We start from the raw sequence: 15,271 nt of genomic DNA, 5'->3' as shown, positions 1-15,271 counted from the left end.
TTTCTTTTTTAAAAAAATTTTTTAATTTGATTATAAAAAATACAGGGAGCCAAAAAGGAAGAAAATTACACTCTTACCCGTAATCCTCCCTCCTGGAGATAACCACTGTGACCAGTTTGATATAAACCCTCCCAGGCTTTTCTAAATCACGTATGAGATCATACCACGTACACTTTTTGGAAGCCCACTTTCTCCATTTAATGACATACCCTGGGACTCTTCTCCAGCTGTCAGATATTCTTCTGTGCCGTTCTGTGTTGTCTGTCTGTCCTTTGTACGCATGCACCGTTATCGGCCATGCTGACCAGCATCCTTCAAGAAAACTACTATGTTCACAATTATAATTATTTCCTCAGGCTCAATTCCAAGAAATGGAATTTTTCGGTGAAAAGAAATATTTTTAAGGCAAAGATGCAATTTTGGAGTAACCATACTGTTCTAAGCTAACTGATCAAATGTTGGAATGGCCTGGAAAAATTGTCAAAGTTTATAAAATCTATGACCGTCACCGCCATCCTTCTCTTTATCATGATCATAAAATTCGTCCTGCACTTGCCATGAGTGTAAATTTTCAGCTCTAAATCACTCCAGGTTATATAACTGAACACTGTAACAATAATAATGACAGTTATAGCTAACACTTTACTCCTTTAAATCTTCACAGCTGCTCTATAGATCACATTATCCCTCTCTTACAGATCATGTAACTGAGCCACAGAGAGATTATGTAACTTGTCCGAAGCCACACAGCAGAGCCAGATGCAAGCCCACGCGGCCTGGCTATGGGAATAATCATGCTGCACCACAGTTTACATTCTCCTTTTACTAGACACATCAGCATCCTCAGAGTTAATGATTTTTGATGAACTCTGTGTTTCTCTATACTTGTGCTTTGCATATATTATGTATGCAAATGCACAACCCTCCCGCTTACTTGGTGAGATTGGGATCTTGGCCCAGCTTTGTCCCAGCGAGGAATCAGTATGCTCAGAATTGTTAGCAGGGGGGGATCATGCCCATCACACACAAACTGTCTTATTTCTTATTTTCTTGAGGTATGCAAAAATGCCCTCTTACGACACTCTCCTGACCACTCATCCCCTTATCCCCTCCCAAGCAATTCTTACCTCCTGGTTTACTTTTTCCTTCACTTTACAGCATCTGACATACCTTACCCGTTGTCTGTCCATCCTCACTGAAATAGAAGCTCTCCACTCAGAATTCAAGCTCCCTGCAGTGGGGACTCCAGTCTCCGTCATTCGCTGCTATAGATCCAGTGCCTACAGCGGCGCTTGGCACAGACTGGGTGGCCAGCAAGTGGTACTTAATGAATGAGCGGGTCTTCTAAGAATTAGACATTTGAAAAAGTCAAGAGACAACTGAGGAAGCAGAGACAAAATGGCATTGTCTTCTGCTGGCCCAAAGAAGAGGGGGAGAAACACAGCTTGTGAAAGGAATGGCAGCTTGCCTTTCCTGCCGCTCACTCACCGTTTTGTCCCCAAGGTGTCAGAAAACCTCATGCAGCGAGACGGTGACTTCCTGGTCCGAGACTCTCTGTCCAGCCCCGGAAACTTCGTGCTGACCTGTCAGTGGAAGAACCTCGCTCAGCACTTCAAGATCCAGCGGACGGTGCTTCGGCTCAGCGAGGCCTACAGCCGCGTGCAGTACCAGTTCGAGACCGAGAGCTTCGACTCCATCCCCGGCCTGGTGCGCTGCTACGTGGGCAACCGCCGGCCCATCTCCCAGCAGAGCGGGGCCATCATCTTCCAGCCCATCAACAGGACGGTGCCCCTGCGGTGTCTGGAGGAGCGCTACGGCACCTCCCCTGGCCTGGCCCGCGAGGGCAGCCTCGTGGAGGGAAGACCAGACGTGGCCAAGAGGCTGAGCCTCACCACGGGCAGTGTCCAGGCCCGGGAGCCGAGCTTGCCCAGAGGAAACCTCCTCAGGTGGGTCAGGGCCCCCTCGGGGGGGGTCGGGACCACGGAGGGGCGCTCTGGACGAGTCCAGGCTTAGTTAGGCAGACAAGGAGCTCACCCTGGGATAGGAACAATAAAAGACGTTAATCAGATGCCAAGTGTTACTGGAATAGCTGTCACGAGGCAGTGCTTGATCAGTTCCCAGTGGAGTTGGTGCCAAAGATAAATGATGCGGTTGCTGAGGCAGGGGCTTGGTCAGGAGAGATTTTGTGGAGGAGGTAGGCGTCCAGCTGGTCTGAAAGCTAGGGCACATTTGAATAGATGCTGCAAAGGGGAGTGTTCCAGGGGGGGCTCAGTGTGAGCATAAGGGTAGAGCTAGAAAGGGCAAGAGTTGCTTGGAGGGAGTGAGGGATGGGGCTAGAGCAAGGGGTCCATGAAGCGGAGGGGCAGGGCAGGTTTAGGGATGGCCCTGGCCAGATTGTGGAGGCCCTAGTCCCAGGTAAGGGGTTCGAGGGAGCCTCAAAGACACGCATGGTGAACAAGATGTCCTAAGAATGGAACCAAACAGTGATGTGCAAGAGGGGTGAGGAGAGAGAAGAGCTGGGGGACCTGAAGAGCTGAGGTTAATGAGGTGTGGAGGTTCAGGCTCTGCGGCAGAGTAGAGGGAGAGTCGGGAGGTGCAGTAGCCAGGCTTCCCAGGATGGGGAAGGTGGAGAAGGGCAACGTGTTTTATTCTACTTACGGGTTTTCTTTCTGGACCAGGAGGACATGTCATATACACTAATTTCTAGAATGCAAAAATTCAGAAGTAAAATACAGGATTCTGAAAAAAAAAAAAAAATACAGGATTCTGAATAATATAAATTACAGCTGTGCTACTGGGAAGCTCCAGTAGATGTTAGTCAGTGTCTGGCTGTACCCCCCACCCCACCCCTCTCCTGGACACGAATGCTGGTCCACCACTCACCTGATCAACCCTGGGCAGGCTACTTGCCTGCTCTGGGCTCACTTCATCTGGAAAGACAGGGCTTGTGAAGGTTAAATGAGTTACGATATGCAAAGTGCTTAGAACATTGCTGGCACATAATAACTGCTAGGTAAGTGTTAATAATCATAAATATTATTTCTGGAGGGCAGTAGAATGTAAGACTGAGGGCAGTTGCAGGAAGGGAGGAAGAACTTCTTTTTAAAATCCTCACCCGAGGATATGTTTTTATTGATTTTAGAGAGAGAAGAAGGGGGAGAGAGAGAGAGAGAAAGAGAGAAAGACAGACAGACAGACATCCATGTGAGAGAGAAACCTCGATTGGTTGCCTCCCGTACGCGCACCACCCCGGGACCAAACCCGAAACCTAGGTATGTGCCCTGACCCAGAATTGAACCCTCAACCCTTTTGGTGTATGTGACAACGCTCCAACCAATTAAGCCACCCAGCCAGGGCAGGGAGGAAGAACTTTTATCTACGCTGTTTAGAAATTCTCCTTCCCATAGTAATAAGATTGGACTTGAGATCCCTTAAAATGGAAAAGGGTTGGGTACACTTTTTTTGTTTCTTTTGGGAGTTGGGGTTGGCTGCTCAGCTGATACACAGGGAGTTAATGTCATGACAGGGCCAGAGCGTACTTGTCAACACACAGAAGCCCTGCCGAGTGTGGTGCTGGGAGGAGGGCCTCCCGGTCTGCCTTCAGAGACCCAGATTAAATATAATTACTTTTTTAAGATAAGAAATGAAAGAAAGACTGAGAAAGTCTCTAAGTGAATGGGACAGGCCTAACAGAGCACCTCCTCTGATTGCCCTTTGGAAGCTGAGCTCCCGAAGCTTTGCCACCTCTGGGCACAGGCAGCAGGCCCAGAAATGTCTAAACGTGGGGGTGGGGTAGGCTCGACGTCCGTCATGGCCCGGCGCCCTGCCCACCTTCCCGCTTCCGTGGCTCCTGCCCTGGCCCTGACTCTGGGCCCGCTGGTTGGCTGGCGGGCAGCCGGCCCGGGCAAAGGTGCGCTCTGCGCCAGGCTGCATTCCAGCTCGGTGTCCTGGCCAGTGGAGTCACTGCTCCAGGTGATCACTGCCTCAGTATCACTTTTCAGAAGCCATTGCCTTTTGGAATTTGCCCTCTGCCCTGCCTTATCTCTGAGGGGTTGCTGGAATTCCTGTTGCTGGGAGTTGGGGGTGTTTTTTGTTTTTTTTTAATTTGGTTTGTTTTTTTTTCTTTGGTGCTTGCAAAGGTAGGAAGAAAACTGCGATTTCTGTAACATAAGCTTGTGGGAGGGCCGATAAAAGTTCATTATAACTTGGTACAGTGCTTTCTCTTCTAGCAAAAGAGAGATTCTGTTCCTCAGTGCTAATTAGAGAAATTCCTGTCTGAACGGGCAAAGGACAGAGGAATGCCAGCTGATTGTGTTGTAGTTATAGCCCCCCTTTTCTCTGTGTGGCTGTGCTCTGTGCTTCCCAGCTGCCACCTGGTGATCACAGGTGACCACACCCCTCCCTTTACCCAGCTCAGCAGGGGTGAGGCTGGCTGTGGGTCCCCAGTGCATGCAGGAGGATGGGTGTGACAGCCCCCAGGTGGTCCTGTGGATTACTTGGGGGACCTGAGATTTGCACTGAAATGGAAACTGTGACACTGTTACATCCTAGGTATTTAAACAAATCATTCCTCCCGGGTCTGTTAGTAATTTCAGGCTCTGTTAAAACTACACACTTCAGTGTGTCAGATTTTCCTGAGAATATTCTGAGACCTTTACCCTGATCTGATCAACTGGTTGGAAAGGCTCAGAGGAGGCATCCTAGGACTTCACTGTATGGGTGGTGGGGATGTGGGGATGGAGCCCACGGCACAGTCATGTCATAATCGCCCCCATCAGCAATGTTCCCCACCAGCAGACATTCCTGGACTGTTAGGGTATGCAGTAGCTCTCCTTCTGAGCAATCTTTCTATGGTGTTGCCTAAAGGCTTTCTGACTTAATGATAGGTTTCTTCCCCACTTGTCTTTTGCTTCAGAAATAAAGAGAAGAGCGGCAGCCAGCCCGCCTGCCTGGATCACATGCAGGACCGAAGAGCCTTATCCCTCAAAGCCCACCAGTCGGAGAGCTACCTGCCGATTGGTAGGTCACTGGGGATTTGGGGGAGGAGGGTGGCAGTGCTCCCCTGATTTCCTTCAGGCTGTTTTTTCTGCTCTGTCTGATCACCTACTTTGGGAAAGACATAGGGCTCTATGCCTGCCTGAGGTTTGTAGGAGTATATCCAGATGCAAATCACGGAGCTGGATGCTTTACGTGCTGGCTTTTAAGCCTCATAACAAGTTTCCAGGGTGGGCCTGATTATTCTCTTTTCGAGGCTGAGGAAACTGAGGCACAGAGGTTAAGTAACTTGCCCATAGGTGTCTATCAGGTAAGTGGCTAAGCCAGCATTTGAACTCAGGTTTTCTGATTCTAAGCCCATTCGCTGACGAGTGGTCTTCATGACAAACGAGCCTACCTTGTAGTCCACTCCCAGGACAGAGGGTGGGCGGGTAGATCCTGGGGCTCCTGGTGGAGCAGTTATCCAGACACCCCTCTTCCTCTCCGTTCTTTCACTGCCAGAAGGGTGAGAAGGTGTGGGATGTGGGGAAACCAAGTGAGCAATTATATTAGTAGCCATGAGGTTGTTTTTCATTATTTTTATACCTGACCTTCCTTGGGACCACAAGGTGAGTTCCTAATGTCCCTTGAACTACTATGTGGATTGTTGCAACGGCTTTCCCCCTCTTCCCCGTGTGTCTCTAGCTCTCCCTGAGAGCTGGCTGAGATCCACCCTCGCCCTGAGAGTGACTCAGGGCCCTTTATGCTGTGTGGCTAGAGACTTGTGTTTCTTAGGCAAGATTAAATTACTCACCGCTCCAGACTCAGTGTATTTTCCTACTCTGACTGTCCTAACTTTCTATAACTATAAAATGACATTGCAGCCCAGCTGTCAGCAGTCAGTGGGATTTAAATTCCCCCAGAACTGTGGGATCCGGCCAACTTAGCCTTCAAAATGCCTTAGACTTCTCTAGACTGGGCATGGGTGGTCATACAGCTTTATCCTTTGAGGGTGAAAATCCGTGCCCAAGGGCATGAATTGAGAGCTAGGGCGCCATCACTCTAGTTTTGTTTGTTGTGTGTTCTCCATACAGCTGAGCTTTTTCTGACCCTGTCCTATCCTCCACAGGCTGTAAGATGCCCCCTCAATCCTCAGGTGTGGACACAGGCCCCTGCCCAAACTCACCTGTTTTCAGGACGGGCAGTGAGCCCACCCTGAGCCCGGCAGTGGTTCGGAGGGTCTCCTCGGACGCTAGGGCAGGAGAGGCGCTGAGGGGCTCAGACAGCCAACTGTGCCCAAAGCCACCCCCCAAGCCCTGCAAGGCACCCCTCCTCAAGGCTCCCCCATCTCCGTCCACCTGGCTCAAGTCAGAGGCCAACTACTGTGAACTGAACCCAGCCTTGGCCACAGGCTGTGACAGGGGAGCGAGGCCACCCATCTGCACCCAGGACAGCTATGTGGAGCTGCTGAAGGCCAAGCAGAATGGGGCACTGGGTCCCCGGAACTCTGGCACCAACTACTTGATCCTCGATGACGACGACAGGGCAAGGCCTTGGGAGCCACCGGCAGCAGCGCAAATGGACAAGGGGCAGGATGACAAGGGCCAGTTTGTGACACCCCTCCTGGAGACTGCCTCCTCGTTCAGACCCAATGACTTTGAGTCGAAGCTCCTTCCTCCTGAGAACAAGCCCCTGGAAACAGCAATGCTGAAGCGTGCAAAGGAACTGTTCACCAGCAACGACCCCAAGGTCATCGCCCAGCACATGCTGAGCGTGGACTGCAAGGTAGGTGCCTGGCTGGGTGGGATATTGTGCTGGCTTTCAAAAGTTTGGAAGGAGGATCTGTCTGCGCTTCATTCCACCTTACCTTTTAAGTGCTTTGCTCATAGGAAAAGTCTGAAGATTACCCGAGCGTGGGGATTTATTTTAGGGGCGTGAGCCACAGGCCAGGATAACCTTTGCCCAGGTAGGAAGCTTGTAAAATTCACCTTGGACACAGGGATGGCAGGCTGCTTCCCAGGGCCGTGCCTCCTGCCCCCAGCCCTGGCTGGTGTCTGGAGCTGCTGCAGAGTCCTCCTCCCAGCTGGTGCTGATTTTAAAATTGTCCCCTGGCCTCAACCCTGCCTGAACTGATGAAGTCAAGTCCAAAGGAAAGTAGATTGTAGATGAAAATGTAGTTTCTGGAGTAGCAGGACGTTGGTTATTTTTATTTTATATATACATGCACACATTATATATTTATTGTTACTGAAATGGCCTTTGGGATAAATAAGCAGTTTAAAGTTACCATGATTTTTTTTTTTAATCTAATAGGAAGCTTATTGATTTCAGAGAGAGGAAGGGAGAGGGAGAGAGAGATAGAAACATCAATGATGAGAGAGAATCATTGATCGGCTGCCTCCTGCACGCCCCCTACTGGGGACCGAGCTGGAAACTCAGGCATGTGCCCTGACTGGGAATTGAACCGTGACCTCCTGGTTCATGGGTCGACACTCAACCACTAAGCTACGCCAGCCAGGCATAAAGTTACCTTGATTTTTCAAAATAAGTAATACTTGCTCAATTTAGAAAAATTGTAAAATACAGTTATAATTTTTAAATTATAATTATAAAGTGTACAGTAATTTAGAAAAATTATAAAATACAGATTAGGGGAAACAGAAAAAAATTAAAATAACACAAAATGCAGTTTTCTAGTCACCGCCTTTGCTAACATTTACTCTGCAAGCAGAGACATGTAAATAATTGCATGCAGGTCTGGTCATTTACCACAAAAATGGCACCCTCTCTACATACTATTCCAAACCCAAGTCTCTCATCAAACAACATATTATGACTGTCTTTCCGTGTGACTAGATAAATATATGTTTACATCATCATCATTTTTTAAAAATATGTTTTTATTGATTTCAGAGAGAGGAAGGGAGAGGGATAGAAAGAAACATGAATGATGAGAGAGAAACATCGATCTGCTGCCTCCTGCACGCCCCCTGCTGGGGACCGAGCCCAAAACTCAGGCATGTGCGCTGAGCAGGAATCGAAACGTGACCTCCTGGTTCATGGGTTGACTCTCAACTACTGAGCCACGCCGGCTGGGCTCATCATCATCTTTTATTGGAAGCATTTCTTTTAGATATGGGTGTCTTTTGTTCATAGGTGGCCCCAAAGCAGGCTCATTCTTCAGAGAGATTTCTAGAAAGCAGGTGTCTCAGGCTGGGGTGGACTCAGCCTGCTCCTTAGTATTAAGAGACAGATCCCTGCATTTGAGCAACAGATAAGGCCTTTGTGAGGTTTAAAGCCCTTTTTCATTTGTAGCTCTGTGAAGTCAATTAGCTTCAAAGGTTAGGACTTATGTAGGAACTGGGTTTTCCAAAATAAATTTCCTAGGTCATAAATCATGGCAGGAAATCTAGTCTCTGAGCAGCCCCTTCCCCAGGGAGTTCCTAGTTGATTGAGGGCTCACATGGCGGGCAGAAGCCTCCCCTGCCTGGCTGTTCTGGGGTGACAAATGCCTTTCTGAAAACAGGACAGAGGCATCCCTCAGTCAACCTCATTGCCAGGCCTGGGAGAGGAGAGGGGAAGAAGGGTGTGTGTGTGGGGGTGGGGGGGGGGGGTGTTTGTGTTGGGGCCCTGAGAAGAGAGCCAGGAAGGCAGCTGCTCAGGAAGAACAGGGCTGTTTCCATAGTTGGCTGAGTGTCCTTGGGCAGTGCTCACAAATGGTCAGATAATTTGCCAGGTCAAATTCTCACTCACCTTAAAGCGAGCTAAACCTGTTTGGACACTATGAGGATTTGGGGTTCCTGTTCTAGTAAGTAACTCGCACTGGGCCCTGCTCTGAGCCAGCAGGAACCTGTCCGGGTTCTCCAGAAAGGAAGCTCCTTGTGGAAGCCAGTCTGGGTTCGCAGAACAGCCTGATTCCCAGAAGGAAATGAATCCTCGTGGCCTCAGGCAGGGCTTGGGGGCCCTGTTGGTGGTGAGATGCCAAGCACTCGCAGCAGGAAGGTCTAGAACCTTCTCCCCACCTTGGCAGCCATGAAACTAGATCCTGAGACTGTTCGCAGCAGAAGGAACGAGCAGCCCACCCGCTTCCTTGTTCTGTTTCTCTCTGCGTTTGGTCCTGGTGAGGCCCTACTCCCCCCCACACACACCCCTCCACCATCAAGCACCCCTGGGGGGCAGAGCCCGGAGCAGGAACTGCCTGGCTCCCCGAGGGCAGGACTGTGCAGTCTCCCGGCCGCCCTGCTGAGGTCACGCCATTTCCTTGTCCTCTTCCTGGAGCCACTGACTTCAGGGCTTTGCCCACAAAGCGGGCACAGCCAGTGACTCTGAGAGGGAAATAAAACAAGGGCTGTTGCTACCCACCCCAAATGCAGCAGCAGCCAGACGGGGCCACCCCGAAGCTCAGAGAGCGCTGGGCAGCAACTGAGGCCCAAGAGCTGGCTCCCCTGGTGCTCAGAGCCCAGAGCTGACACCCACAGAGGCCATTAGAGCAGCGGGTGGTCCTGAGCACCTCCCGGCTGCCTGCCCAGCAGTGCTGCACCCCACTCCCGGGGGGCTGGGGTGGGCATCCACTGAGACCCACCCCCTGCAAATGGGCACCGACGGCCCAGCCACTCTCCCAGAACCATTCTCCTGCCCACTTGTCTTTGCAGTGGCTGCAAGTGAGCGTCAGGAGTTAAGAGCGTGGCCTCTGGGGATGAACCGCCTGAATCTAATCCTGCCTCCTTCCCTCTCCTGATCTTTCTCTCCACCCTCCATACCATGCCCGGCCAGGATTAGTGTTACGTATTCAGCCTTGATTTGGTGCCTACTGTAGGCCAGGCCAGGTCATGGTGGGGGAGGCGGAGAGGGACAGTAATACAGGAATTCAGACCACAACCCGAGTGGAAAATGCTCTGTAGGGGAAGGCACAGGAGTTGTGGGGCCTCTGAGCAGGGTTCTGAACATGGGGCAGCTAGGGGATCAGACGGGGGATGTCTGAGATGAGCTTGAAAGCTGAATAGGAGTTGGCCAGATGAGGAACACAAAAAGCATCTTCCAGGAGACAGACCACACACACATGCAGAAACTCAGACGTTAGAAACCTGGTGGGGAGGGTTTGGCTTACGGAAGACTCATTCTGTGTGTGCAGTGAAGGTGGGGTGGGGGAGGTCCCATTAGGTCTTCCATGTTTTCAAGTCTCTACTCAGGGCTCATCTAGGTTGCCGTCTTCAAAGCACTTTGCAGTTCAGTGGGGGAGACAGGTCTGCAAGGACACAGTGCCGATCAGTCTTCTTCTGAGGGCATTGGAGACGGTGAGCTGAGCCAGGCAATCTCACTGCAGTTCAGAAGGCCCCTGGGCAGCTGGAGGAGGGCCAGGCCATGCCCCAGCCAGGGCTCCGCTGGGTCACTGCAGGCAGAGTTCGGAGAGCCAGGCTATGATCTGAGGAACAGAGGGAGACTGGGACCCCTCATCATGGAGCTCTGATGCTGGTCCAGTTCATAGTAAATGCTCTAGAAAGGACCGTCCCTCCTCCATATCTGTAAGCTGCATGGCCCGGGGTATTTCCCAGGGGACCTAATCCAGGCCCTGCAGTGTGAGCACAGGACCCTCTTGTCCCATAGCTCAGCCTTAGGGCAAGCAGGCATTGCATTTGCTGGTAAGACCCCAGGAAAGTGACCAGGGGATTGAATGTTTACAGTGAAGGAAAACAGACAGGGATCGCTCCGGATGCTAGTGCTTCCAGAACAAAACCAAATCCATGACAAGCCTGTGAATCTCGCTCCAGAGTGTGGGTGGATTGGAGGATGCCCCATAGATGTGCTGGGTCTGGAGCCTCCGACAGGGCAGCTGTCTAAACAAGCAAGCAAAGTGTGTGTGACCGCAGGTGGCTGGCGTGTGCATCTGGGCTGCCTTGCCATGGTCAAGGTGTAAATCTCTTTCCAGAGAGTGGGCCAGAATCCTCCCTCCTCTGCATGGCCGGTGATTCACAACCTGTATTTTCAAGGAGTTCTTTGGTGGTTTCAGCTTATTTGATCCTTTGCAAAGTTCTTGAGAAAGGTTAGCTTAGCAGTTGTGTTAGAGAAGGGGAAATGAGGCTCAGAGAACCTGGTATGGATTCTGCATCCTATTCTGGGGTCTGCCCCTGGATAGCTGACTCCCACAGGCTCATTTCCCCCAGGGCTGACAGCGGATCCTTGCTCAGCCGCAGAAGTGAAGGGTCAGAGTTAATAATACCAGCTAAACTTCCAGATGTGTTTTGGAGCCTATTATGAAGGCATCTGGACTGTTCATGTGCCCAGGAGAACTAAGGACAGCGCCACAGATGGAGGAGCGGAATTGTCCCGTGCCTGCCATGTCCGGGCTTGGTGAGACTGTCGTTTCCGCTGGGTGCATTGTGAGGCATCACTATCCCCGTTTTAGAAAGGCGCTGACTCCTTTGTAACAGTTTGAGGTAACATGTAATAACTGTAAGTGGCCAACTAATACCTGGTTCTGATAAACTGTGATTACACACTGGAATTGAGATGGGAGAGCTGACTGCGACAAACAAACAAAGATTTTCTTTAAGGAAAACCCCTCTGGGGGGGATGTGGGTGTGTTTGAGACCTTGGGTTTCAAATCTCTATACACATTTCTAATGGCTTCCAGACGTATGATGCATTTACTGAGCCCTGGGGAGGCGTAATTAGGGGTAATAGCAGCCAGCCTGCCATTAAGTGAGAACAGGAACGGCCAAGCACGCAGCAGAGGGGCCCTGGGACGCAGTTCCACTTTTCCACTGCAGGGGATCGGGTGCAGCCTGCTGTCTGCAGCAGAACATCGCAGCGGGACCCAGCCTGTGTCAGACAAGACCTCCAGGCACTGCACCGTTCTCTGGCTGGGCAGAAACACCAAATTTGCAGATTCTGCAGACCAACTTAGGCGCTTTCCTCCCAGGTTTTATATTCCAGTAGGTGTATTAAAATCCTCCAAATACCACATATAAGAACTATCTTTTCAGAGGCCATTGCTCAAAAGGAACCCAGCAGGTTAAGTGCACCCACCCTGCTCCAGCTCAGTGTATTTCCTTTCACATGCTGACTTCGTGTTCACAGCAAGCCCACTTCCTGATCCCATGTATTTCAACTGTGTTCTTGACAGGTCGCTAGGATTCTAGAAGTCTCGGAAGAGATGAAGAAGAACATGGGCGTGAGCTCAGGGCTGGAACTCATTACCTTGCCTTATGGCCACCAGCTGCGTCTGGACATAATCGAAAGGTAAGCAGCTCTGTCCTCTGCCTATCTGGCCATTCGCAGTCCTCCCTGGCCCTCGGAGCAGAGAGAGGCACAGCCAACTGCCCCAAGCCACTTCCTTCGAGGGTGTGTGGCTCGGGCCAACTCTCCCTAGAAGCCTTAGCCAAAGAATTCCTGGAGATGTACAAAGAGATGGCACAGAAGAAGTCAGGGAACAAAGACCACGTTCCTGTCCCTGCTCCAGATTGCTTTAGAAATTAAGTGGGAGTTCTTGGGAAAGGCCAGGAGGAACAGAGTCTGAACATTTCCTTTGAGGGGTGGACAGATGGGGGCTCAGAGGTCAGAGAGTGATGGCACTCGGTCCCCCCCGCCTCCCTCTGAAGTATCACTGTCCTCCCCTCATGAAGAGCCAGGGCCCTGGCTGTCCATTTAAACCCACACACACGTACATTGGATGTTTAGAAATTAGAAAGACAGAAATAGCAATGCACATTTTTAAGATCAGAAGTCGTAGACTTGATTCTGTTATTACCATGGAAGTTGGCCTTTCTGACACACAAAAAAGCCCGTTGATTTGGGCAAGGTTATCTTGTTAAGTTTTCTATTTTTCCAGCCCATTTCCCATTGCCATGACACATGTGGGTTTGAATGGACAGCCAGGCCCTGAGTCCATCCCCCCTGCCCATGGCTTCCCACGATGCTCTAGGTCACAGCACCACCCGGTACAACTTTCTATGACAGTTGAACTGTTCTTATGTCATCGTGGCAGCCACCAGCGGCACGTGGCTATGGAGGGATGAAATGTTTTAGTTTGCTGTTCACTGGTTTAAGCTTAAATAGCCACCTGTGGGCAGTGGGCAGTGTGGTCCGAGGACATCCGCCCCCAGAATGTAAACAGTGCCCTTCAAATAGTGTGGGGGGTCGACACCCCTGCTTTCAAGGTTACCTGGCTACAAAGCAGATAAAACGGCTCCAGTGCCACTGTTGCTGTGGCTATGCAGCTACAGGTGCCTCTCATAGAAGACACCAGAATGCCGAATGGGAGACTTGTGCGAGGCAGGAGATTGGACATGTCTGTGTGGACTGTTCAGGCATCCTTGTTGTAGATGCCTTTGGGCAATTGTAGGTCTGCCTTCTGAATTTTTCTACTTTTCCTGATCAGACTTTTCTAGATTCTAGCCACCAACTTCCCCATTTCTCATGTGGTACATTTCAGTCTGAAACTCCCCAAGTGCCAGGCCTCATTTTATCAGTTTCATGAGGTGTGTTGGACATGGGACCAGGCTGTGGTCGGCAGGCTTGGGACTTCTCTCTCGGCTATTTTCAGACTTCCACTCTCGTCTACATCCGTTTCCTTTCTCCCGATTGCCACTTGCCCTGGGGTCTTGCTCCTTGGCATGTTTCCTGTCCAGGGCTGACCTGTGGGTCTTCCTGCTAGAGTCTGGTTTTCTTCATGACAATGTGTTTAAATAAAGGTCAGGGGTATAGTGGTCCTGAAAGGCCAGATGGAATCATCTTCTTGTGTTTCAGAATCAAATACAAAAGCACCCTTTATTTTTTAATTTACCACCTCACCCATTCCAGGCCTACTGAGTAGAGAGATCCTTCGTATGACAGTGAGTGCCTCCTGCTGCCAACCCCTGGAGCTCCTGTAGCAGACGTGCCAGGCTGAGTGTCTTTCCCATAGTGGTGCACACAGGAGGTTTTAGACAAATGTTGGTTGAATGAATGGATAGAGTTACCCAGTTAGCCACTGGTATAATGCCAGGTCTTAAAGAAGTAGAAAATATGTCTTTTATTAAGGGCTACAAAAACATCAAGGGAAAAACACTGAATAAAAAAAGAGACCGAATGCAACATCAGAAGTTAGTTTACTATTAGTTTAAAAGAAACATCTAAAATGTTTGGCTCAACCTTAACACTTTGCAAATGGGTAACAAAACTCTTCAGTAAACAACAGATGATAAAAATAGACTTTAAGTCTATGTTAGGATCCATTAATTAAGAAAGACAAGAAATCTGGAAGGGAATAAATGAAGGAAAAGAGACAAACAGGCAAAATGGACCAAGATACAGAGGGAAAGATGTACCCATAGAGATGATTGTAGTAACAAGTACTGTTTGCTAGGTGCCTGCCAGTGCCAGGCACTTTGGTTATTTTTATACCTACACACAGTCTCTATTTCTCACAACTACCCTTGTTCCCATTTTACAGATGAAGAAATCGAGGAGTGGAGCAGTCAGTAACACCCTAAGGTCACACTGTGAGTAAGCAGCGTACAAGCATACAGGGTGGGGCAAAAGTAGGTTTACAATTGCTCATATGGAAAATAATGCGATAATAAATAATAATGCAAGAATAAACTATGTTTTGAATACTCACATCTGTTAACCTACTATTGCCCCACCCTGTATATGTACAAACACACACAGAGCAAGCAGAGCTCATTACTTATTTAACAAATATTAGATGTGGACGGAAAAGGGGCCACATACTAAACCTGATGAGCCTAGGGGAGGCCCACATGGCAGGCCTTACAAACTCAGAGAGCCGAAGAAACCACACAGGCTGGTCTGGCCATACAAACTCCTAACTAAAAGCAGGTCATAGTGGGTAGTCACATTCCGGGCCTGTAGCTTCCTTGACAAAGGTCAGTCTTAAACTTTTACATTGTCCTTGCATCCGCGATAACATACCTTTGAAATGTCAGGGTAATTTTCCAGACCCCTCGACAGCACAACCCCTGGCACCAGAGCAGGAAACTACATGGCTCTTGTTGCCCACATACCATTTCTCTGTGCTAAATGTTAACTATCCTCTACCCTCCAATGTAAAAGAAGTTCGTGCCTCTCGATGTCGCTTTTTATCTAATCTCGGCAATTGCCTGCTTCGCTTTCTCCTGCCTCCCTAATCTACCACCAGCGGACGTCACATAACCCCTCTTATAGCTCCTCTTTTGATTCTAATGTATAAAATAAGCTGCAAAACTGCCATTCTCCTGAGACTTTTCCCAATCCATTGAGATTTTGCTTCCTGGCAATTGCCATCAGTTTGGCCCAAATAATCTCTTCTAGGACTTTT

The 15,271-nt window shown here is 49.8% G+C and overlaps 1 protein-coding gene across 4 annotated transcripts in view; it reads left to right on the top strand.

Moving 5' to 3' along the window:
* BCAR3 (BCAR3 adaptor protein, NSP family member) overlaps positions 1-15,271 on the top strand; it is a 200,266-nt gene that overhangs the window by 170,193 nt on the left and 14,802 nt on the right. For 3 of the 4 annotated variants that reach the window (XM_081145886.1, XM_081145885.1, XM_081145887.1), the window contains 4 exons: positions 1,504-1,946; positions 4,916-5,019; positions 6,104-6,759; positions 12,098-12,213. In XM_081145886.1, the coding sequence (XP_081002012.1) occupies positions 1,504-1,946; positions 4,916-5,019; positions 6,104-6,759; positions 12,098-12,213 (1,319 nt within the window). Of the gene's footprint in view, positions 1-1,503; positions 1,947-3,221; positions 3,273-4,915; positions 5,020-6,103; positions 6,760-12,097; positions 12,214-15,271 lie in introns of those variants that run through there. The other variant, XM_081145888.1, reaches the window with a different exon arrangement.

Source organism: Miniopterus schreibersii (genome assembly GCF_964146895.1).
Source record: "Miniopterus schreibersii genome assembly, chromosome: 8".
NCBI classification, from domain to species: Eukaryota; Metazoa; Chordata; class Mammalia; order Chiroptera; family Miniopteridae; genus Miniopterus; species Miniopterus schreibersii.
The sequence above is the reverse complement of the archived record's forward strand: the minus strand, read 5'-3'. Positions and strand labels throughout refer to the sequence as shown.